Source organism: Centrocercus urophasianus, unplaced genomic scaffold (assembly GCF_019232065.1).
Source record: "Centrocercus urophasianus isolate 14NV4802_14NV808 unplaced genomic scaffold, USGS_Curo_1.0 seq_16, whole genome shotgun sequence".
Taxonomy (NCBI): Eukaryota; Metazoa; Chordata; class Aves; order Galliformes; family Phasianidae; genus Centrocercus; species Centrocercus urophasianus.
This window is the reverse complement of record NW_024884711.1, coordinates 33,842,911-33,865,856: the sequence shown is the minus strand read 5'-3', so window position 1 is coordinate 33,865,856 and position 22,946 is coordinate 33,842,911. Positions and strand designations below refer to the sequence as shown.

Sequence of the window (22,946 nt, the reverse complement as noted above, 5' to 3'; positions counted from 1 at the left end):
TTTTTTTTTTTTTTTTTTTTTTTTTTTTTTTCCCCCAATTGATTGCAAAGGAAAGATTTTTGTTTTTCTCTTCTCCTACAATTAACTCTTTGGTTGAGTTTTCAGTTAACTCTGTGGCCATCTTGCTCCTTTTGCTGTCCATTTTGTGGCACCTCCCTTGCCTTCTTGTAGCATGATTGCTTGCTGTAACAAATAGAATAACGTCAGTGAAGTATTTCCAACTTTATTTTTTCAGCATTGTGTAGTGGGCCAAGCAATAACTATGTGCTGCTTTGTGGCATATCTTGAATTTCCTAGTGGGAGAAAAAGATGGATGACTTCACATCTTGAGTTCTACGTACACTTACACTAAATGTACAGTCACAGTAGCAAGGACAGCAAAATCATGCTGCTCTTCTGGCTTCCATCAGCTTTCTCTTTGCTCTTGCCTGGTCATGGCTGTGCTTAAAGGATCCAGTTACAGTACTGCAGTGTGATGCTGCAGCTCCAAGTCCTGCAGTGCCCGTCTCATTCTCACCTATCTATTGAGGCTGTTATTGATTGGTAAATTTTCCTTTGGATTAGAAATCTACCCACATCCTACACCTGCTGGCCATATGTTGAAAATTGCAAAGCATCTTTTTGGTGTTCAGTCTCAAAGCCAACTGGATGATAAAGGCAGATGCTGAAGTCAGTGGGAACCTGGATGATGAACCAGTCCCTGCACCCTGGGGGGCTGTATTTAGGAGCTCAGTTCATAGGTGATCCAGGCAATCTCATCCTCTTCTCCTCCTCTCACTTCATCTTCTCCCAGAGAATGTTGCTCTGCTTTTACCACTTGTGAGCTGTGATTTGTGCTCTCTGTGCCAGGGTTCTGTGTCACCCTTGTTATGGTTGGATCTGAACTCCATTGCAGCCTCAGAGTTGTTGTGATGTTAACAAAATTCTGCAGATACAAATTGCTGTTGGTCTGCAGCTGTCGGGGGAAAGGGGAGGGGGAGGGAGAGGGGGGAGGAAGCTGCCTTAATACCTAATTTTATTAAGAAATATCTTTTCATTCCAAGAAACATGGTAGCTCCAGACTTGGCTTATTTGAAAGTTCTCAAAAGTTGGAAGAAACAATGGAATGTTGAAAAGTATATTTATTCTGAAAGTTGAATTACAGAAATAACCATTTTTAAAAATGAAAGAAATTCTTGCTGGTACAAGAAAAATAAAAAGGAAGGAAGATACAGAAAAGCATGGCAGTGTTGCATTTCTGCCCCAAATCCAAGTGCCAACAAACTGTCCGCAAGTAGAGCGAAGCAGTCAGAAATACAGTCAAGGAACAAATATGTGTATTTTTAGTTGTTGCGAGGGGGAGAAAGCTGCAACCTGGTTGTGGTTCCCGTGAGAATCTTCCTCCTGTTCTTCATTCTGCTGTAATTGTGGGCTGTTGCTGAGTGCTTGTTGGGATTTCGAGGTGGCTTTTGACAGTGCGTTCGTGTGCTTTATTTTAGCACTTCACTTAAAAATGGATCTTAGATATCTCTGCAGATGTTGGAAGCGGTGTGCTGTATGTTGGATGTCCTTATGAAAATATTCATCCTCTTTTGTATGCTTCTGTGGAAAAGAGTCAGAACACTAAAAGCGGAGTGTCTGTTCTCATTTAATTAAAAATGAAGAATTAGAAAAATACAAGCAATGTGGCACTTCCCATAGGCTTTTTTGTGTTAATTTAACAGCTTCTGTTCATTCTGTTGTCTTTTAAGGCAATTTGAAACTGAAATCTTGACATGAAATGGTGTGTGTGTGTGTCATGTCTGTCATGAGATTTGCCTTCCTACTTCATAAACTGTAAAAAAGTTCTGCCTGCTGCAACGGCAGATGTTCTTTGTCTTGAGCCTCTCAAATAAATGAGTTTGGGGGGGGGGTGTTTCAGCAGCCCAAACAAAACTGCAGTTTCAGTTGTGTGCTGGAGCAAATATGTTGCGTAGGCAGCGCCAGCTGGATTTAGGAGGGTTGTGGCACTTTGTCTCAAATCAGCTTTTCATTCATCCTTCCCCCCTCTTCCTGATGAGTGTGGATACATGTGGGGGTTTTTATGGTTTATTGAGAACTTCATTTCTTCACGTGTCAAAGTGAGAAGTATCCTTCCTGGTCAGGGAGGGTTTTAAGCAGAAAGCCCATGTAAAACTTGTTTCAGTGCCAAGCATTCTTACCATTGCTTGTTTTTCTGCCTTAAAGTTTGCTTCAGGCAGGCTGTTCCGCTCCTAAGTGCTCCAAGGCACCACAGATGACAAATGTCATTCAGTGCTAAGCTCCTTTGAAAGTTAAATTGCAATCTCTGCTCTTAGTTGCACGATGACTTTTTGTCTTGTACCATCTAAAATTTGTCTGTCATGGAACCCACTAACTGCACTCAGTGTTACCAAATAAAAACATGAGAGATTGTTGTGTAAGAATGCAGGCTTGGTAAAGGATGATCCAGGACAGGGACTGGCATAAAGCAAGTGGTGCTTAAACACCAAGTCCAACCTGTTTGCTGTTGGGTGGGAAAATAATAAATATGATAATATTAATAGAATAAAAATGAATTTTGATGTTAAAATGCAGAAATACAGAATCACAGAATCACAGAATCACCCGGGTTGGAAGGGACCTCAAGGATCATGTAGTTCCAACCCCCCTGCCTAGCAGGGCCACCAAACACACACATTCAGATCAGGTTGCCCAGGACCCCGTCCAACCTGGCCTTAAACACATCCAAGGACGGGTTTAAAAGGGAGCTTATCATCTAATTTTAAATTAATATTTATGATGACATGACAAATTAAACTGTTGTTGAAATACCATTTACACATGTGAAAAATGAAGTGTGTAAGTATCAGCTGTGTGCTTCAGAGGTTCTGGGCAGAAGGTGTATGTGGGGAGAGAAGCTGATGGAAACATGCAGTCACGAACATGTCCAGCAACTTCATGTTCCCAAATCTTCTCAAGTAGAGAAGTCTCCTGATAGTAACTAGTTGTATTAATCTTCTCAATAAAGGTATGCTTTCCAGTAGAGACGAGGATGTGTTGTGTATGTTTTTTCAATTGCTGTTTGCAGCATTGCGGCTCCAAGACCTATTTTGCCAGCGGGGCCAAAGCCTATGTGCTGCCTTGGCTGAAGGCAGCAGGTAATATTACTTTCGCTCCTAGATGAGTAGATAGGCCAGTGTGAAGGATGTTCTTGGCAGAGATGAGCAGTCTGAAGCCTTCCTCTGGCTCTTGTACCACAGAGAAATGCAGGAGGAGTGGTGGCTGTGAGGTACCCCAGGATCAACAGAACAGCCTGCAGCTTTTCTTAGGAGTGCTGTGCTGTCATCGTGCTGGATTTGGTTGTTGCCAGTGATTGGACTGCAATTAGATCTTGGTGATTGGATCTCATTAAGAATCCTTAACAAATGTGGCTGACCACCGTATGTATTCAGTTGCTCTTATGAAGATGACAGACTTTGGGGCAGTGCTGGCCTAAGCATACTCAGGTTTATAACATTTTCCAGTAAGCCATATATTCCAATACAGCTGTTGTATGGTATAGACTGACCAGCAAGCCAAGCATTTTGGAAAGACAGCAGTTCTGGAAGCATTCTGGCTCACCAACACACAGCACTGCTCTGCTTTTGCTCACCCCTTGTACCCTGGAGGGAGCTGTGGCCTCCTGCAGTGCCTGCTGCTGCTGGAATTTGCCTTTCTAGAGGAGTTCGTGGAAATACTGAAAATGTCTCTGGAAAACAATGCTGAAGTCAATGGCAAGGTGCTATTTTGAAAACTTCTATACAATAGTTTTACATTCAAGAGTTTTAAATGCATTAAAGAATATAGGAGAGAACAACTGTGCCCCTTACATTGCTGTCGCTTTTTCTTGGAGACTCCCAAGAAGCTCAGCCTTCATTTAACCTGTTCTCTGCAACCAGGCAGCTGCTTTCTGTACAACTTCTCTTGAAAGCTGACGTGCTGAGCTCTGCTGTGTGTGTGGAGTGGACTTCATGCTTTCCTTAACAGCATTTTTCCTTGTAGCTTGGCAGACCGTGCCACAGTGCTCTGTTACCTTCACACTTTCAATGGGAACATTCTGCTGATGCCACTGCATGGGGCTGCCATTTGCTCACCTGGGGGAGGGCCACGTTTGCTGCCCGTTGCTTAATCATCATGAAACTGTTAGCAAATTCTTGCTATCTCAGCCATAATGCAGTGCTAATAGGTTTGCATTATTGTGTAGTACAGTTTAAAAAAAAAAAATAGTCTGGAATGTTTTAGTAATGTTTTAGTAATGTGAAATAGCAACAACATGCTGCTTGATGACTTCTGACAGCGTTTTTTGAACTCCCTCAATGCATGAAATGCATTTGTCATACTCTTGGTATACAAAATGCTGATAGGACTTTTCTTAGAAGATATAAGTTACTAAAAATCTTTCTATATAATTTCTAATGTAATACATAGGATAGCTTCTTGGCAGCAAAAACATAATTAGTTCATTTAAAAGCACTCTCTTAATTTTGACATGATTCATCAGAAGATGTCTTTGTCTTTTACCTCTGCTCTGCTTTTTGCTGTAGAGACAGCATCCATTTTTAGGTTTGGTAGCAGTTCAATCCTGGCTTCCTCTTACTGATTGATCAGAATGGATCTCTGACATCTAGAGATTAGGATCAGTTTTTCGTTCTAGCTGTCAACAGTGGAAAAACTGTTACGTCAGACAACCAATTTAATTATACTGGTTTATTTTGTTTCTTTTAATAACTTGTGAAATTGATTGCTTGTAATCGTGGCAGGAACTGGAAAGGCCACGTTTTTCCCTGCGCTCGCCAGCTTAGTACTGGATATGCGCCGTGACTCTTGTGCTGTGGTCAGAAGTGTGTCAGGGAATAAAGTTTCCTATCTTTATTGCAAGGGCTGCTTCATTTACAGCTGCATTAATTAACCCATTTATATCTTGAATTTGAATTTTATTTAGCTTGTGGAGCCGGATGTTGAGAGAGTTTTGCAATCTGAATCCTGCAGTGCGGTTCCCCAGTGTGAACACAGCAGCCAAAGTGGGAGGACAAAGTGCCATCTTCCTGATCCATGCATCAGTAACAGACCCTGTCTGGACAGATCCAGCTGGCACAGCAGGACTTTGGAGATGGGGCTTTTACTACAAATATCAAAATAGCTGTGGTTTTTTAACTTTTTTCCTTTGCTTTACTATTTCTGGCCGTCTGTCTGTCTTTGTTACTGATTTCTTAAGAGATGTTTAATTCAAGCTCTGCTTGAGAAGGACCTGCTGACAAGAGGATTTGGTAAAACACGTAACTATGAATAGTTGCTGATACTCATATGGGGAAATGAAATCAGCACAGAAAGATACAAATTTCAAGAATATTATTCTACTTTTGGGTGTTGATACCAATATCAATGGTTTGCTTCTGCAGCAAATGCAGCAGTTGTTGAATAGATAGTACTGAGCCTTTAAATGAGAATTTTCAGTATAGGAAATGAAAACCCTAGGCTTTTTTATTTTCTTTAAGTTATTAAGTAACTCAAAGATAGCAGTCAGTAATGCTTGTGTTAATGTTGTAGTCTGATTTCTGTACACTAATGTTGTACAGATAGTCACAGCGAAACAGAATATTTTTGTTGACTGTTAATTGTACGTTTAATCTTTTTTCGCCTTCTTATACCCTTTAAGGTGGTGCTTTTTATATTTTTATAAAGAGAGATGCTATGAGAAACTTAGCTGACATCGTGCTTTTGAACTTCCGTTTTAGTTTTCTTTCCAGCATGCAGTTGGAAATAGCGAAGCAGAGCCCTTTCCTGTTACAGTAGATCTGAGGAGTAGAAAATCAGCATTTTGATTTGATTACTGAGAACTCAATGAGATGCTAATTGTCAATGCACTTCATTTTTTAAAAAGCAACTAGTATTTCTGTGGAGCGGGCTTCTAATGTCCTGATTCTTGTGGTGCTTGACCACCAAACCGTGTGGCTGCACATTCAAAAGTCATCATACTGGCACGCTATTTTCAGTGGTCTGTTTTCGTCGTGAAGTTTAGCTGAATGTTAAGGTTAGAGGATAAACAGATGTGTTATTCTTTGAGTATTTCAGCGTATGCCTTTTTATTTTTAACAAGTGTCTAGACTATGTGGTTTTGCCTTGTCCCCTCATCAGTTCTTGTAGTTAGGATGCTGTAGACATACTACAGGCTGTATGTTTTGTGGTTCTTTCTTGATTACTGTAGTATACAATTTTCAAACTGGTTTATCTTAATGGATACATTAAAATTATATAGGAACTAGAAAAATATGACTGCTTCTGAGAAGATAAATATTTAAGTCTAGACTCCCCTGCACTCTAAAAGCCCCAGGTTCATTTTGTTTGCAAGACCTCTATTTGTATTACAAACAAGCAAATGATGAAACAAGTTGTGTTTTGTAACATCTTGAGGAAGAACAGCCACTTGAAGCTTCCTGTCAGCACTGCAGCTGTGAGAGTCAGCAGAGGGGAAATGAGATCCTGCAGGTCTCAGGGAGGCTCCTGTTAGTGAAGTGGGTGGTTTGGCCATCTACCCTCTAAGAATTTTTTTTCTAATTGTATCTGGAGATTGTCTTACTACTTCTGTATGTGATGGCTGTGAAGTGATAATCTGTAGTTAGGAGTACCTCGAGCTTCCGGTTGTCTGGCATATTATAGGATATCACTATAGGTGACTTAAATTCTATGCTAAAAACCATTCTAATATATATGATTGTAGTGATTTTGTGATCGTCTTTGAGCACAGAAATGGCTTTGTCCATGGCTGAACTCTAAAAGACCTACCTATCAATTCCAAAGTACAGTGTTGTGTTTGTTTTCCTGTTTGATTTGTTTTGCTATCATCTTACTAATTTTTTTTCGTTACACTGGTGAGCAGAACAGGAGCCATTGTGGGGTTGGTGTGACTGACTGAGCAGACATCGTTATTTGTCTGAAATCTGAGCAGCTTGGTTCTTCAGAGCTGTGCTCTGTGACCTTGGGTAGTGTCCGGAATCATCAACCTGCACAGACACAGTGGGAACTCGTCTTGATACAAGCTGAACAAAATTGTCTTTGTCTTAAAGACAAATATATCCCCTTCCCTTACCTGTGTTTCTCAATGTTTCAAAGCTCTTCTGGGCTATAAATTATTTTAGGTATTGATATACCCTGGAGGTTTGGAGAGTAGATAAAAATATAGCACCTTTTCTTGCTTAGATTGATTCATTACAATGTGAGAAATAGACCAACTCAGCAGTCAGCATAGCTAAAAATAAGGGATCACAGAATGGTTTGCATTGGAAGTGACCTTGAAGACCATCGGTTCCGTCCCCATGCCATGCACTGGTTCCTACCCAGCAGCTCAGGCTGCCCAGGGCCTCATCCAACCAGCCTTCAGCAACTCCTTCAGCTACCCTGTACCCATTTCTTTGGGCAGGGAGCAATCAGTGGAGGGGCAGCCATTTGCTAGGCTGGTTCCTGCCCCCATTTTGCTGTGGGACATTGGCTGCTGGGCTGGGAGGGACTCACTCCTGGTAGCCGTGAGCCAGCCAGCTGGCCTGGCTCTTTCTGGAACCTTATTTACTGTTTGTCTCTTATTTTCTGATTATTTAACAATTAATTTCTTTTTTCTTGTTTTCTAAACTTGAAAATGTTGGCTGAGCCCTCTGAGCTGTGTACTGTGTTAATCTGGTGACACGAACTGAATTAGCAAAAGTATTTGCTGAGCTCTCGGTATAAGCAGAAGTGTCAGCGTGGCTTCTGCCTTTATGCACAAAGGAAATTCTTCTTGTGCGTGCATGGGGAGTTAGGGTAACTCGCTCATTTAAAACAGCAAATTACTCTTCTCGTGGCTTCCCTTTCTGTTAAGATGAACAACACAAAACAGTTTTTAAAAAAAAGAAAAAAGGGCAGAAAATTTTTTTTTCTGGTAGTGGATGTTCTGATGAGTTTAAAAGGCTGAAAAATTTGCCTGTAAATGGAAGCGTGGAAGCAGTCAGGACTTTGCATATACTGTGTACAGACTTGAGAACAGTTGTATCCTAGCATTCCCAACTCCTTACTGTGGCTCTGTTTTATGTTAAAGTATGGCTTAATTACTTGATGGAGAGGATCCATTTTAACTTTTCCAGACTTTGGGTGTGAAACTTGATGTTTAGTTTAGGATACAGACCTAGCATGGCAGCATGTAAAATGTGGTGTGTCACCATACATCTGAAATTGGATAGTCCTGCAAAACACTCAGAGCATGCTGCTTGGGCATTGCTCTCAGCTCACAAATTGTGCAGTACTCAAACTTGTCCCTCAAGTTTTTTATGTAACTGTCAATGAAAGTTCATGCAAGTACCCCCTGTAGCTGTTTTTTGAAGTGATTTCCTTCATTCCTTCTCAAATGGAACCCTGCCTAAGTCACCTGCGTGTTGGGGAGCTGGGAACAGCAGCTGTGTGAAGCCGTGCAGGGGGCAGCTGCCTGCTTGTTCAGGAAGGGATCAAGCCTGCTGCTTACCCAACAGAATATACTCTTGTTAATATATTAGGAAGGTAAGCCAACGGATTTATCCTAGTGTCTGATTTCATACTGTACTGTGTTTGCTTTCTAGGCTGCTTAGCTGTGCTTCTAATGGGGTTTTGCTTTCTTTGTACAACTAAGTGTACTGATACTGCAGCATTTTTCGTGATGTTTGAATACTGGTGGTGTCCTGCAGCTGTGTATGTTATTTAGAAACTTATAGCTGCTGCAGTTCATAAGCTCAACAAGATATTTTGAAATTATTCCAACATGTAACAAAGAAATATTGGCTTAACAAGTGCTTGCAGAATTTGCTGCTACAAGCAACATTCTCTGAAGTAGTTTCACACAAGTGAAATCTGCTGCAGAAGCAGTGTAAAAGGCCAACAGCTGTAAATAAATTGTGTGGGAGTTCTGCATTTTCTTGTAAAGCCTTTGGAAATGAATACTCTTTTTGAAGAACACAGATTTGATGACTGCTGTGTTCTAGAACAGCGTCTTGCAGATTGTTCATTTAAGTTGATAACCAAACCATCAAGAAATATATTTAAGAAAGTTTTAATGCCTCTGGCTTTTTCTTTCTCTTAAAAATAGTAAAATATGATTCATTTGAACTAGAAGTCTGTTCTTTGGTATTCTGCTTGGTGTTGGATTTCATTGTATGTTTGTCGAGTGGTACTTGAGTGATCTTTCTGGCTTTCTGAGCATGCCCACTAATACAGCTTCAGCACCTCGGGCGCCTATGTAGAGGGAATGTTTGCTTTCCCATCTGTCCTTCCTGTGGGTGAGCAGCCTTACGCTGCCTTGTGTAAGCACTGAACCCTCAAAAGTACAGTTGCATGCTATGGGATCTGTGCTTCTGGAAAATGTAAAGCGTAGGAAATATTGCTACTCAATGTAAAGTGACAGAAATAAACTAATGGAACTTTTTTTTTTTTTAAACCTTTAAGCTGCCATGAGTTCAAGTAACACCATTCCAGCCCCCAATTATATTTCATATGAGGTGACTCTTTAGAGGTGCTGTGGTATTGTAACAGTGGCAACAAAGAAGTCCAGGGAAGTTGATAATCGGTAAACTTTGACCTCTATAAAGCAAGTAAGAAATAGAGCTATACATTAAATTCATTAAGCAAAATAGTAAATGACGTGTGAAGGGAAGGAGAACTTTCCAGTACTCCTGAAACCATTGTTTACAGATTGTTCTATTGTATCAATTGCTTTGCTGTAGCACTTCTAAATGTGAGCTCTTGTGATCCTGCCCAGCTGAAAAAGCAGTAGCTGTCAGCATGGTACATGCCAGTGCTCTGCTAGAGTTGAGTTTCTGTGGGGTTCTCTGTGTGATTCGGTTTCATAGAAAATGGTCCTCAGGAGGCATCACAAATGGTTCCCAACAGCTTTGTTCTTCACAAACCAGCTTTCAGCCATGCACTTTAGGTTCTCCAGAGGTCGAGAATTGGCAGCAGTGAAACTACAACAGAATGTATTTTGTGTTTCTGCTAGAGTTGTTGAAACATCCTTCTTATAGAACCAACTTTATCGCTTTTATGAAACTTGGAGGAAAAATAAACATGTAAAGTTAATGCTGCAAGATGTGTCCAGGTTGTTGAAGATGCTGAATTTCTGAATTATGTTACAGACACTACATGATGTCTTTTGATAGTTTGTTGTGGTGGAAGAACAGAATAAAAAAAAAAAAAAAAAAAAAAGAAAAAGGCCTCCTCACCATCCCTGCCAATTAGAACGAGAGTTACTGGCTGACTCCATAACTTTACATTTCCCAACCATAGCCTAATTGGTGTTAACTTTCTCTGTAAGCATGTGTGAAGTAAAGTGTTTCGTATGGTATTTAAATTTCCTACTATAGGAGAAGCAGCTTTGTTGTAGCCTGGGACAAAAGCTTTTTTATTAAAGGGACAAGCTAGATTGTGCAAGTGGCAGAGAACAAGTACTGTAAACACTGTCATCTTTGTCCATATTGTACAAAGGATCCCATTGTAAAATCCTATTTCCGTTTTTTTATAAAATATTTGACATCACTGTCGCAGTCCTTTGGTCAGTTATATACTGTCTTTTCTTGCTACGGAATTCATAAGCTTACATATGCCCATCTCAGTGAGGAACACATGAACACTATAGAAATGTGAATAATAAATCTGTACAATGTAAAGGGGGAGGGGGCTGGTTTTCCATCAGTTTTCTTTGATCAGTCAATGATGACGGATGGACTGGGAGCAGCCTGAGTTGTGCCAGAGCTGCCCTGCTGCAGAGGCTCAGTGCTTCTGCTCCCAGCGGGGTGTGAGTGTGCTGGGAATGGGCCTCCTACCTGCCTGCACTGCAGTGCTTTTGCAGTACAATTTAACGAGGGGGAAAAAAAAGTTATTTTAGGCTACCAAGTGAAGGGGGTGCATGTATTTTGATATTAATGCATAAATAATCCCTATCAAGTGTGAAATATGTATATGTATAAAATTCTATTTTCTATTTATTACTGTTCTCAGAACATTGGAATTTTTACTGAAAGGAATTATGTTATCACCAGATAAAGAATTATTTTTAGCAACTCTGGGAGAAGCATGTCTTTCAAATGGCTTAAATAGCAAAAGATTTTTGGCAGAACACAAGCCCTGCATCCTAAGATGCTTTGTTTCATAACCTAGTTTCATATATAGATGTTTATATACCAAAGTTGATAAAAAATGTAATTAGGAAAAATAAATTACATGCTTTCTTTTTATTATCAATTTGATGCAAAGTTATTGGCCAGCCATTTATAAAAATGACTTTCTTGAGACTGCTTGGATCACTTGCAGTGTGAGTGTGATGCTTTAAACATTGAACTGTTTCATTAATTGTTGAATGGCCTTTAATTAGCAAATATATTTGAGATTTTTTTACAGGATGTTTTTGATACTGTACTGCTTCACTATATCCTTTATTTATCACTTTATAATGATAAATCAATGGATGAAATTTAGTACTGTTAAATAATATTTGCACTACTGTGGCTGGCTGTAAATCCGTGATCAGGTATTAACAGGCCCGTAATAATTTTTCTTTCAATGCATATCATAGGCTTACAGTCTAAGGCACTACGTAGTTAAATATTTGGCAAGGGAAAGTCAGTGCACACAGAATTGTTTGGGTTCCCATTTTAACTTTGCTGTTTAAAAGAGTTTATCTTTACCTGTGAAGTCGGAACTTGTTGAAAAACTCCCTCATGGAACACCCGAGAATATAAGAAGTTTTGGATGTGCCTAAACACGTTAGAAAGAAAGTAGGATCCTGAGCATGTTTGTAGAAACTCAGGCCTTGCAGGGAGCAGGAAGAGAAAGGAGGAGATAAGCTGATTCCAATTGAAGCTGTCACTTCTTGAAATGAAAATGTAGAGGTTCCGAGATTACTTTGATATCATTCTTGTGGAATGAAGCTGGTATTGAAGTCTCAGGACTTGCTGAAAGGACAGTGGCAATTCTTTGGTAAGAAGCTTGGTTGTTGTGGGAACTGGGATTCTCCATTTCCCTCTGCTGATCTTACACACGAATATGGGTGATCTGCTGAGTGTGATCTAGTGCATCACGATAAGGTCTACCTGACCTTTTCTGTCTCATTAACAGTGAATTGTAGAAATCTAAATGCTGTTACTGAAATGGAGGCCCTTAATTTCAAGGTTATAACGTTCAGAAAAGCCGTGAGCAGAAGCAGGACAAAGCAATCATTTGTAATGCAGGGAAAATCATTTGTGATTTGTTCTGGAAGCAGTTATGCTCTAAAAGCTGTTGTGTTGGATTTGAGTGCTGTAAAAGGTGACTGTCAGATTCAGGGTATTTTTTCCTCTCTGAATTATTTGCGTCCTTGATACAGTATGTTCTCCTTGCTTATAAAACAAACAATGCCGAAACCAACAACATATTTTTAGCAAATAGGAAGAGATCTTTTGTCCTTGCTTTTACTAGAACTGCAGTCTTAGGCTGCTGGAGTGCATTGAACCTCCTTGTTTGTTTGCTTTAATATTGGATGCTTGAACAAATACTGCTGTCTGAAGAAAGCCATTTATTTAAAGTAACTTTAATACCCAAGGTATTCTTGAGAAGCTTCTAAGCATTTTGATAATGAAAAAGTACCTTGTGAAGTATAGTAAGATTGCTTTCCATTGCACTGAGTTCAAGCGTGTGTTCAGAGGCCTGATAGCATATCTGGCATTTGAAAATGTTGACTGCTCATTCATGAATGATTAACAAGTTTTATTTAAAGGCATGTGTCTGCTTCCTACTGTGCCAGTGTAATAACTGAGTTCCAAAAGTGCCACACATCCTGTCTGATTTTGAAGAACGTTTTGAGTTGATTGTGTAAACTTCTTCCTGTGTGTAAGTCTTCATTATCAGTTTGCGAGTTTGGAGTTCATTTGCTGATACTGCAACTTAACTGAGTGAAGTACAGCAGTCCTCGAATGTATCAAACTGAGCATTACTGAGTTACGGGGAGGTCCTTTGTATTCATAAGGCTGACACTGTGCTTACAGGGCTGTGTAATTTTCGCTTGTTGTGACATTGCAGAAGTACTTCTCCTTTCTCATTTTTCCTCACCACTTTCTACCTAGCAAGAGTTCTTCACTGCTTTCAGTTAGAGAAAGTAGCAGGAAGAAGCTTGAAACCATACCAAGAGGCAGATGAAGCTTGAAATGCACCTTCTGTGTACGTGCGTGTGCATGCTGAAGGACGTGTTTTACATATTTTCTCGCTATCAGAGTTGCAAGAACAAGTAGTCTCTTTCAGTAGATTTAATTCTGCCCATGTGAGCACTGGAAGTTCTGTAGGACAAAAAAGGAAGTAGGGAGGGAAGTTCTAACTGGAAGTCCACATGTACTTACAGAAATGTTTGGTGTTTAGCAAACCTGTATTTATCTGCATTTGGGAAAACAGCCATGGAAATTGTTATAAACGATTTTGATTTAGGTAATGCTTTATTTACTCCTATTAACACATTACCAATGAGCTTAGTAAATGAAAGGAAAACAGTTAAATTATTTTAATATGCTTTTTGACTTGAAACTAGTGGCAGTTTTGCAGAGCAGACTTGAACTAGAAGCAGTCACCTTCATCACAATGGCAGGGGTGTGGGAGGCCTGGGAGCTCGGTAGGGCTGCCTGGTGGGAGCTGCCTGGGGAGGGACAGGCCTTCCTGCTGGCGTCCTCAGGGCAGCACACAGAGTTCGCTTCATGGGGCTTTTATAAGTTGCTTTATTAATAAACAAATTTTTACCAGGTAAAATTAACATTGGTAATGTTGGGTGCTGTTGAACTGAGCACTGCAGGCAACAGCGCACCTCACTGCGTGCCCAGAGGTATGGGGAAGTGCTGCTGCGTGCCAAGCGGTTGTTCAGAGCAGTTCCTGATAAGAATGTTATCCCCATGGATGCACTTAAAGCTAAGCTGTGTGCTGAAGGTAGATTTATGAGTTTGCATTTTTCATGCTTTGCTAAAAACAATAACTTAAAGGGTGTCTCTTAAATCTTGTAATTGTACCAAAAAGATCTCTCAGGAGAGAGCTGGCTGCCCTGGCTGGCAGGGCTCATAGCTGCCTTGTTTGCTGTTCTGGGCAGAAATTCTGACTTTTCTGCTTGTAAACCAGAAATTTTAGTTTAGAAGTGTTAAGCAGTCAGAAGAAAAACACACGTTACAATTTCATCACACATTAGTGTATGAAGTGTAACTGATGTGTTGCTTGAGCTGCGTGGCAGCACATGGAGCACACTGGCCTTGAGTTGCCAATATCATTCTAGTGTGACATGGGTCCTGCAGCTTCATCCAGAGTTGTTCTAGTTACAGTGCCGAAATCAATTCTGGTCTTTCGTGGAAGCAAAAATTGAGGATTGCTGTGTGAGGCTGAGGCCTGTGCAGCTGCAGGCAGGGCACTCTCAGTGTTCAGTGGAGTCGAGGGACGTTCCTGAGAACATTTATGGCAGTGCTCCTTATGCTATTAATGTCCTCAAGAAACAGTACTTTACCAAATCCAGCTGTTCCAGCATTCCTCTCTGCCCCTCTAAAAGGAGAGACTTGGGTAGTAGAAAAGTAGTGTTTTCATAAAGTTTTGTAGTAGGTTTCTTTCCTTTGAACTGATGGAGGAGATGCTAATTGTTTTCAGCTGATTTTGCAAGTGCTGCGGATACCCCTTCCCCCCAGGTTTGCAGTATATTCCAGTTAAACACACTGTACTTGCTGTATGCAGTAAGTTGTCTTTTCACTTTTAAAGATTCACAAAACAGGTCTGTGCTTGTTTTAATCTCATTAAGTTCCTCTCTAGCTGTTTCCCCTTCTGGTTGTGGATATTGCCCATATTTGGTTCCAGCTGTGGTGCAAGCAGTTGATATCTGATTGTGTGGTACAATATCCTGTCTTGTCTGAGCAAACCCCAATAATTTATGATTAGATGTGGCCATGATTAGCAGTCTAAGATTTTAATGTTTAAAAGCACATCGTAAAGGATCTTTTATGTAACGCAATATGTTCTTTTTTTTCCTTTGAAAGATGCAGCAAGAGGCACAAGGGCTTGCCTACAGCAAAGCTTCTAAATTAAAAGCAAGCGGGGGGAGGAAGGGATGGTTTGCATGATATTTTTCTTTCTTTAGAGTGTCTGAATAAATGCCGTGATGTAGAGAGTTGGCTTTATGTTAACAGGCATTCAATTTGGCTTAATGGCAAGCTGGTTCCACAGTTTCCTGGTCACAGTTCTCATGAAAACACATGCTCTTATCCTTCGCATGGTGTGTTTTACATGCTTCTACTGCCCTTCAGAAATTGAACGTCAAAAGTATATTTTTCTTCTAACCACTTCTGTGGCTTATTTGAAAGTACTCATGGTTTCAGTGAGTACCACAGACTTTTAACTATGCTTTTTGCAGGTCTTCATATCCACAAAATATGAATGTGAAATTGTCCTTAATTTTTTATTTCCTTGTGGACAATTGTTGTTCTCCTTATTTGCATATATATGAATAAAATTGGGCACTTTAAATAAGTATCCACATAATTTCTGTAAGAAGGGAGTGGTAATCAGAATGCTCACAGTGTTACTACATAAAAGAGTTTAAGTAAGCATTTATTTGGAAAGGCTTACAGGTATAAACCACCCAAGTGTTTTCTGGAGTTTCAGCAGCACCACATTAGATTTGTCTTTCAAATTCAATGGTCTGCTGAATTCTCGTTGAGAAACAAAAGCACTGCTTTATATTCGCCATCATTTATATAGTATTAGGGGACGAAAATGACTTGGAAACCATCTTTAATTGATGAAGTAACATGTAAGAAATAATGTGTTTCATCTTAAGATATTACTTACAGCTACTGAGCAATCCTTTAACTGCATAGCTGAAGTTTTAGAATATATAATTATTTGATGAAGATTTTATTGCATTTCAAATCCATTGCAAGGCAATTATCAACTTGGAGAAATGCTGAAATGTGAACTATAAATGTCACAAACAACATCTGTTTAATATTGAAAAAATCTAATCTTTTTGGTATCTTGTGGCTTTCCTTTGTGCTTTTATAAGTAATAAAAAAAAAAAAAAAAAGAGGAGTGTGTTGGTTAATTTTACTCTTGTAATACATGCTGATTTGTAAGGGAGCATTATAAAAGTCATTTGCTCTTTAATAATACATTTCTTCTCTCAATAGCCAACTACTCCACCAAGCCAAGGGAGGCCTGATTCACCAGTTTATGCTAATTTACAAGAACTGAAAATATCTCAGTCTGCACTTCCACCACTACCTACAAGTGCTCCAGTCCAAATAAATGGGGAATGGGAAACCCATAAAGATACAACAGGACGCTGTTATTACTACAACAGAGGATCACAGGAACGAACCTGGAAACCTCCACGTTGGGCCCGAGATGCAAGCATTAATAAAGGGGATTCCCAGAGCCATGCAGATCATGAGGTAGTTTGTTCTGAGATCACAATGAGGTTGTAATGCATTTGAATACTGTTTTGTTATGGAACTTGATATCTCTGAATTTTGAGGTATCAAGGGCTGTCTTCATTTGTCTTATCAGTCGTGTGGCTTCATGGGATGTAGTAACCATCAACCATGGACTTCAGTCAGTTTTGTATATGAAAATGTGTACATGAAATGTGTACAAGATGGATCATGAGCCTGAGTACTAGTTGTGAAAGTACCTGGCAGTGCCTCATCAGGTGTTGCAGGTTTCCTTTTGAAAATAAAGGAGAACTTGAAACTAACAGGAATTTAAATGACAATGGAGTAAGGAAACCATTGCAGCTTTTCTGATGTGGAATATGTTCTCTTTGTCAGTGTATTCTGCACATTTCTGGGGTGATAAAGGAAGTGGGGGAAGGACAGGAAGTGAGGCAGTTTCTAGAAACTGGGAAGGGAGATGAAATGCGAGGGGAGTTATCAGTGTAAGTTAAATCCACAGTAAAACAAAGGAAAGGTACGTGCAGGTGTTTGTTCCTGCTTGGTTAATGCTGTGGCAGTAAGTCTACATTGGAGAGTTGGGGAGCTAAAACTAGACTTAGTGATGTTTTATAGCACTTTCCAACAGCATCAAAAACACTGATGAAATTGAGGCTTCTATTCAATTCCATACATTTTTATCTAACTGTTTTCTTACAAGAAATGAATTTACACACTTATCAATGATTTCTTTTTGGGGCCTTGGATATCTGTAGAGAAAACTAGGAAAAAGGCAATTAAAAGTAATACTTTGTTAGGGAAAATTGTGAACTTTGAGGAAATCATTTTCTTAATTCTGCGAATGATAACTGGATGTCTTAGAGAAGAAGAGACCATAAGTAACAGTGCTGGGAGGTGTGTCTAATCAAGTGTCTGGGTCTCATGGTGGCAAATGCTTGGGGAAGGCTGTAGGAACTTTTGACCTGGTTATGTTCCAGCTATAAAGGCTATTTTTTCTTGTAATGCAAATCCTTCACTTTTTAGAGCTGTTTACTGTTGTTAAGCTTTCCCACAGAAGTTATTTGCATTAAAAAATAGTTAAGGATAATATTTGAGTAGCTAATGTGCTATGTGCAGCTGTTTGGTAGGCAGACCTAAACAAGTGGTGTTAGTCTATCTCAATTTGCTGTGATTCAGATAAAGAAAAGGAATATTTGGAAGCTGAATATTACTGTTTAAATATGCTTAAAACAGTGTTCTTGTATTCAAACAGTATTGAGGTTAATCAGTATCAAGCTTGAAAGAAAAAGCAAACATATGTCAAGAAATCTTCTATTTTCATATACCTTTTTCAGATACGAGGAAATCCACCTGAACCACACATGAGCTATTATGTTGTTTAGTTTTAAAATTTAATTGTATACTGCTCAGAAATTTTAGATTGCGAAGCGTCCTGTTATGGAAATCTGCCTCTGGGCCATTAGTGCCAGAAACGGGGCGGACAGCAAAAGGGAGCCCTCTCATTGCCATTGGGAATGGCCTTCTGAGCAGCAATGGTATTTGCAAGCATTTAAAGAGTCTTACCTTCTTGCCACCAGCTAGTGGCTGCAACAGGTAAACTGGCAAAACTCAGTTTGCCAGTCTCTGACAATTATCTGTTAATTTCACGCTTGGCTGTTCTTTTGCTAGGTACAATTTTGTTCTTCTGGAGTGATTTTCTGTGAAGAAATGACTGCTTTTATTTATCTATTTTTTGAGTAGTAACTCACGTAGCAACGTGTAACTGGTTTCCTAATGTCATCATTATTCCTTCTTCTCATGGGAGTACTTTCAAAAATTCTTTCCCCCACCATCTGCAGATGATTCCTGACTCAAACCTCTGTACCACCACTTCACCACGTAGTTGCATGTTCAGAAGCTTCTTTACTGCTTTGTTTTTACTGTTGTATCAGATAGCTCAGTTCGTTCACTTGTTTATGATGTTTGAAGGCCAATCTGTACTGGCTTTACCAGTTCTAGCCATCAAACAATCTTATCCATCTCAATTTCTTTTTTTGTAAGGTCAGTGGATGATATGTGCTTTGATTAATATAAACTTGTCTAGTTGAAAAATTTCAAATAGTGCAAGATTCTTTTGTAATTCGTCCTTTATGGCTATGCTATTACTGGTTGGTTTTGAAGCCACTTTTTTCTTCTTTTCAATCTTTCATTTGTGAGTGTTTCACAGTCCACTGTTTGCGTTCAGCATTTCATTTATGGTGTTGAATACTTTTACCAAATACGTAAAGGTTGAGATACCAGGCTAAGCTACAGTAGAATGAGGTGACAGATTTGGTAGCTGTCTGCTTTAGATGTTTTTAGTTGATTGAGGTGGAATATGATTGGGGCTGGGATTCTTAAGTAGAAATATTAGGCTACATGAAGTAGGAAGCATAGAGGCAGTACTGGAAAGGTGTTGGAAGAGGAACCAGAAGTCGTAGAGCGTGGTTTGTCCAGTGTTATTTTTAAAATGCCCATTTAAGCAACTTCAGCATTTTTTTTTTTATGTGTTAAAGAATGACTTTGGTTTGATAAACTTTGTAACAGCTCTGCAATTTCATTTAAGTTTATCAGCTAAAGTTAAACTCCTAGACAGTATGCTGATGGGATTAGCTGAGCCTTGGAACATCAGAACTGTTGTGTTATAAGTATGTTACAGACAGACATGTGAAGTCATTCTTACTGAGCAACAGGCTGGTTTCTATTTTTCTCCTAGGAGAATATTTAGTTTTAATTTGTATGTTGCTTTCCTCAGCATCAGGAATTATTTGGAAGAAACATTATCTTGTTTGGCCGTAATTTTTATTAAATATATATATATTTCCAAAGTCTGCTACCGTAAGTGCACTGACATTTCTCTAATCAGTATTAGAACATTAAAATATTATGTTAACTTAAATATGTGTACACACTACTGCTATGTTATAAAGCAATTATTCAAGAGGAGCTTGTAGCAGCATTTTCAACTTGTTAGTCTCAAGTCCAAGTGTAAAAATGTGACTGAAGACTTTTTGCCTCAGTCAGTAGAAATTGGCAGTTCAGATTTTTGTGTTATAGGTGAGAAATGAGATTGTTTAATGCATAGTTTAAATGCTCGCATTCTGTAGGCTGTAGGGGACATTTGCTTTATGAGTGACCAGAAGTGATCTATGGATTTTGCTGTGCTTAGTAGTCAGTTTGTGTCAGCTTAGGGAGTTTCCCTCATGCACGTGGTGAGTTACCACAAGTTTTGATGTGTGTGCAAAACCTTTCTTCTATTTCATGCATCAAACTTGTTTCCATGTTATAATTCACTCTTACCTTTAGAAGATAATCTTATAATTCTGTTAGCTGTGTCTTTAGCACGTAAAAATGTCTTGCTTTTAAATTGTCACGTGCCAACACTGGAAGGTAAAGACTGAAAATTGCTAACATTGTAGGATGCATCATACACATAGACAGATTCAGCTGAAGTTATCCTGAATGATCATTTGGTTTCCATGAACTATTTGGAAAGAGAACGAGGGAATTTAAGTATGAAAGCTGGGATGATGCCAGAAACACAAGGTGTAGTATGTCTTGTGGGTGTTCTGGAGCAATAGAGGTAATGAAAGCTAGCTTCCTTCGTCATTCAGTAATACAAATTGGTGGGAATAAAATTTACATTGGCAACAGATTCAGAGTATTAATTAGGTTTGAATCTGTCATATGACACTGCTTGAATTTGAGTAGTCAGAATCTGGGTTAGTAAAGAAAAAGTATAAATTGTGTTCTGATTTTGTTTTAATTACCTAGCAATTATTGATTATTTATGAGCTCATTTTCTCATGTAAGGCATAAAAATGTGAACTTCCTGCTCTTATTACTATTCTCTTTCTAGTCAAATAATCTTTGATCTTTCAGATTTTAAAGCATTTTCATTCTCAAAACTGCCTTGTATGTTTCTGACTACTTGTAGCATCTTTCATCAGAAGAAAACGACCACAGTTCTTGTTACAGCCAGTCAGATAGTCAGTACGGTTCTCCTCCAAAGGGTTGGTCAGAAGAGTTGGATGAACATGGTCAAACCTTATATACCAATGACTATACTAATGAAAAGGTACTTTTTTCCTTCTTCTCATCACATGCTTTCTTCAGCTAATTCACTAATAGAAATGCAGATTTCATTTCTAGAAGTGAATAGCATTCCTTAGTGGTATCTACCTTTTTGTTTTTAAATATGCATGAAACTTTCTCAGATGAACTATTTTTTTTTTTTTTCTCACGTATGTACTTCACCATTCGGGGGAGGTTTTCTTATTTTCGTTGGTGTCACATTATTTTAAATGAATATATAATGTGTATGTTTTTTCCCCACCTTCCATCCTCTTGGTTATGCTTCAGGAATGAACTTTATACCCATATAATGACGTTCTTATTATCTTTTAAGTGTTGCTCTTGTCTACAGATGTCTCCCAGATGGGATGGTTTCAAACTGAAAATTCTTCTTTTTCAGTTTCATCCTTTTTAAAAAGTTTTCAGTGCTGCTTTCAGCTGTAGACAAACTTTGTACTTACACCATAGCTGTATCATAGATTTATGTTCTATTCTAATTACTGAATTGCTCCTGACAACTTAGCATGATTCTGGACGTATCCTGGAATTTTCTCCCATGAAGAAAAAATGACAATATTTGTTTATATTTGTAAAGCAGTCTATTTTTCTAGTTGTCCACTGAAGTTGTTTTGATTTCTTTGACTTTCAAGGAGCGTTTATTGTAGCATCACTTGTTCTCCACTTAACGTATGCAAGTGCTTTTAAAGAAGCTTTTGAGTAGTTGAGTTTTATGCCAGTTATGCATTTTTGTCCTTCTCAGATCTGTTTCTGCTGAAAATCTATAGTGCATGCTCTGTTTTGGCAAATAGGTAAACGTTAAAAAAAAAAATTACATTGGGATTGATAGAAAACAAACTTACTGGTGCATAATTTTGTGAAACCTACTTGACCTGAGGTGTGAGTTTTTCCATGTATATTACTGTTCAAAAGTCCTGTAGAATTTTGCTCTCTACAGTTCTGTTTGTTCTGCACCATTAGTTATAGTCACCATGGTTTTACCTCTTTGATTCTGGGAGTTGCTGTTAGAGGTTACAGAATCTGTATTATCATCTTAGACTGCAACTCATGCTCGTGTTGATGCTATAAAAATGGAGTTAAGGTTGTTTAGTAATCTCTTAAATTATCAACAGCTGCTAGATTAGCTACTTGAAATTTTGTAATCTTATGTATAAAATCCTTCCACAGATCTGGTGTAAAGATCATACCTCCTTAAAATGACATCATAATGATGATGAGTGAGATGTGTAATCTTCAAAACATCTGTTTATCACAATCTCTTAGTAGATTATATGAGTCATCAGGAATTCAGTATCTGTGTTACTGCAGGAGTTCTGCCTGAGGAGCTGCAGAAGGAAAAAGTGATAGTGAGCTGAATGCAGGAAGCTGAAAACTGCTATGTTCTCACTACTGGCTAAACTTAGTTAACGGAGGTTACTTTGCACACCCTGCTGAAGTGGATGGGACTTTATGACAAATTCACTTTAAATCCTAAATTATCAGAGTCTGGCTATGTTATGACTGTCACACTAATTACATTTCCTGTCATCACGCTTCTTTCTACAGTGGCTAAAACATGCAGATGAACAAGGTAGACCATACTACTACAGTGCTGATGGTTCCCGATCAGAATGGGAGTTACCAAAGGTGAGTGACCTGAAGAAGAAACTTTGGACTGTTGCCCTCCTCCCTAGGGCAACTCCCTAGTGTTCTATGAGGCCTTTAGTGGCAGTTAGACACAACAAGAGGACTTAGGGGTTTCACTTCATTATTTCTGTCACTTTTGTGGAATTTCAAGTTGTGAAGAAGAAAAGCACGCTGACAGACGTAATAAAAATAGATGATGTAGCTATTCAAATAGCAAAAAAGATGTGATGTCTTTGCAGAACCTAGCTTTTCCTGTAAGGCTGCAAAGTAATATCTGTGATTTATTTTCATGAAATAGAAAGCATTTAGGGGAAAAAAGGTAAATTTTCTAAGCTACAGAATATTCCTGAGAAATTGTACTTTCTTTGTAGTACACTCCAAAGAGCATTATTTTTGCCATGCATTATTTTGCCATGTACACTTTATGATTCTGATTTTATACACAGAATTAGTGAAAAACAGAAGGTTCTACAGTTTAAGGTGTCTTTGAGAATGACCTTTAAGAGTTTCAACTGAAATATAAACTGGTACTTAATAATGGAGTGAAAAAAAAAATTATGGGAAATTGACAGATTTAGGTAGTCGGAGGATGTACCTAATAACATATAATTCTCATTTTCAGAACGCTTGTCATAATTATGTTTTTGTATGTGCCTTTCTAGTGTTAGGATGTTTGTTCAGTCTTATGTATTAAGGTGATCATAATAAATATTCGGAGAATTGCATGCTTAAGTATTCCAAAGAGTGTGTTCCTCAGCTATTATTTCCCTA

At 38.8% G+C, this 22,946-nt stretch overlaps 1 protein-coding gene across 6 annotated transcripts in view; it reads left to right on the top strand.

The window, feature by feature from the left end:
• ARHGAP12 (Rho GTPase activating protein 12) overlaps positions 1–22,946 on the top strand; it is a 63,655-nt gene that overhangs the window by 8,846 nt on the left and 31,863 nt on the right. For 4 of the 6 annotated variants that reach the window (XM_042816805.1, XM_042816803.1, XM_042816804.1 and 1 more), the window contains exons 2-4: positions 16,179–16,442; positions 20,395–20,535; positions 22,095–22,175. In XM_042816805.1, the coding sequence (XP_042672739.1) occupies positions 16,179–16,442; positions 20,395–20,535; positions 22,095–22,175 (486 nt within the window). The remainder of the gene's footprint in view (positions 1–16,178; positions 16,443–20,394; positions 20,536–22,094; positions 22,176–22,946) is intronic. The other 2 variants (XM_042816806.1, XM_042816807.1) reach the window with 2 other exon arrangements.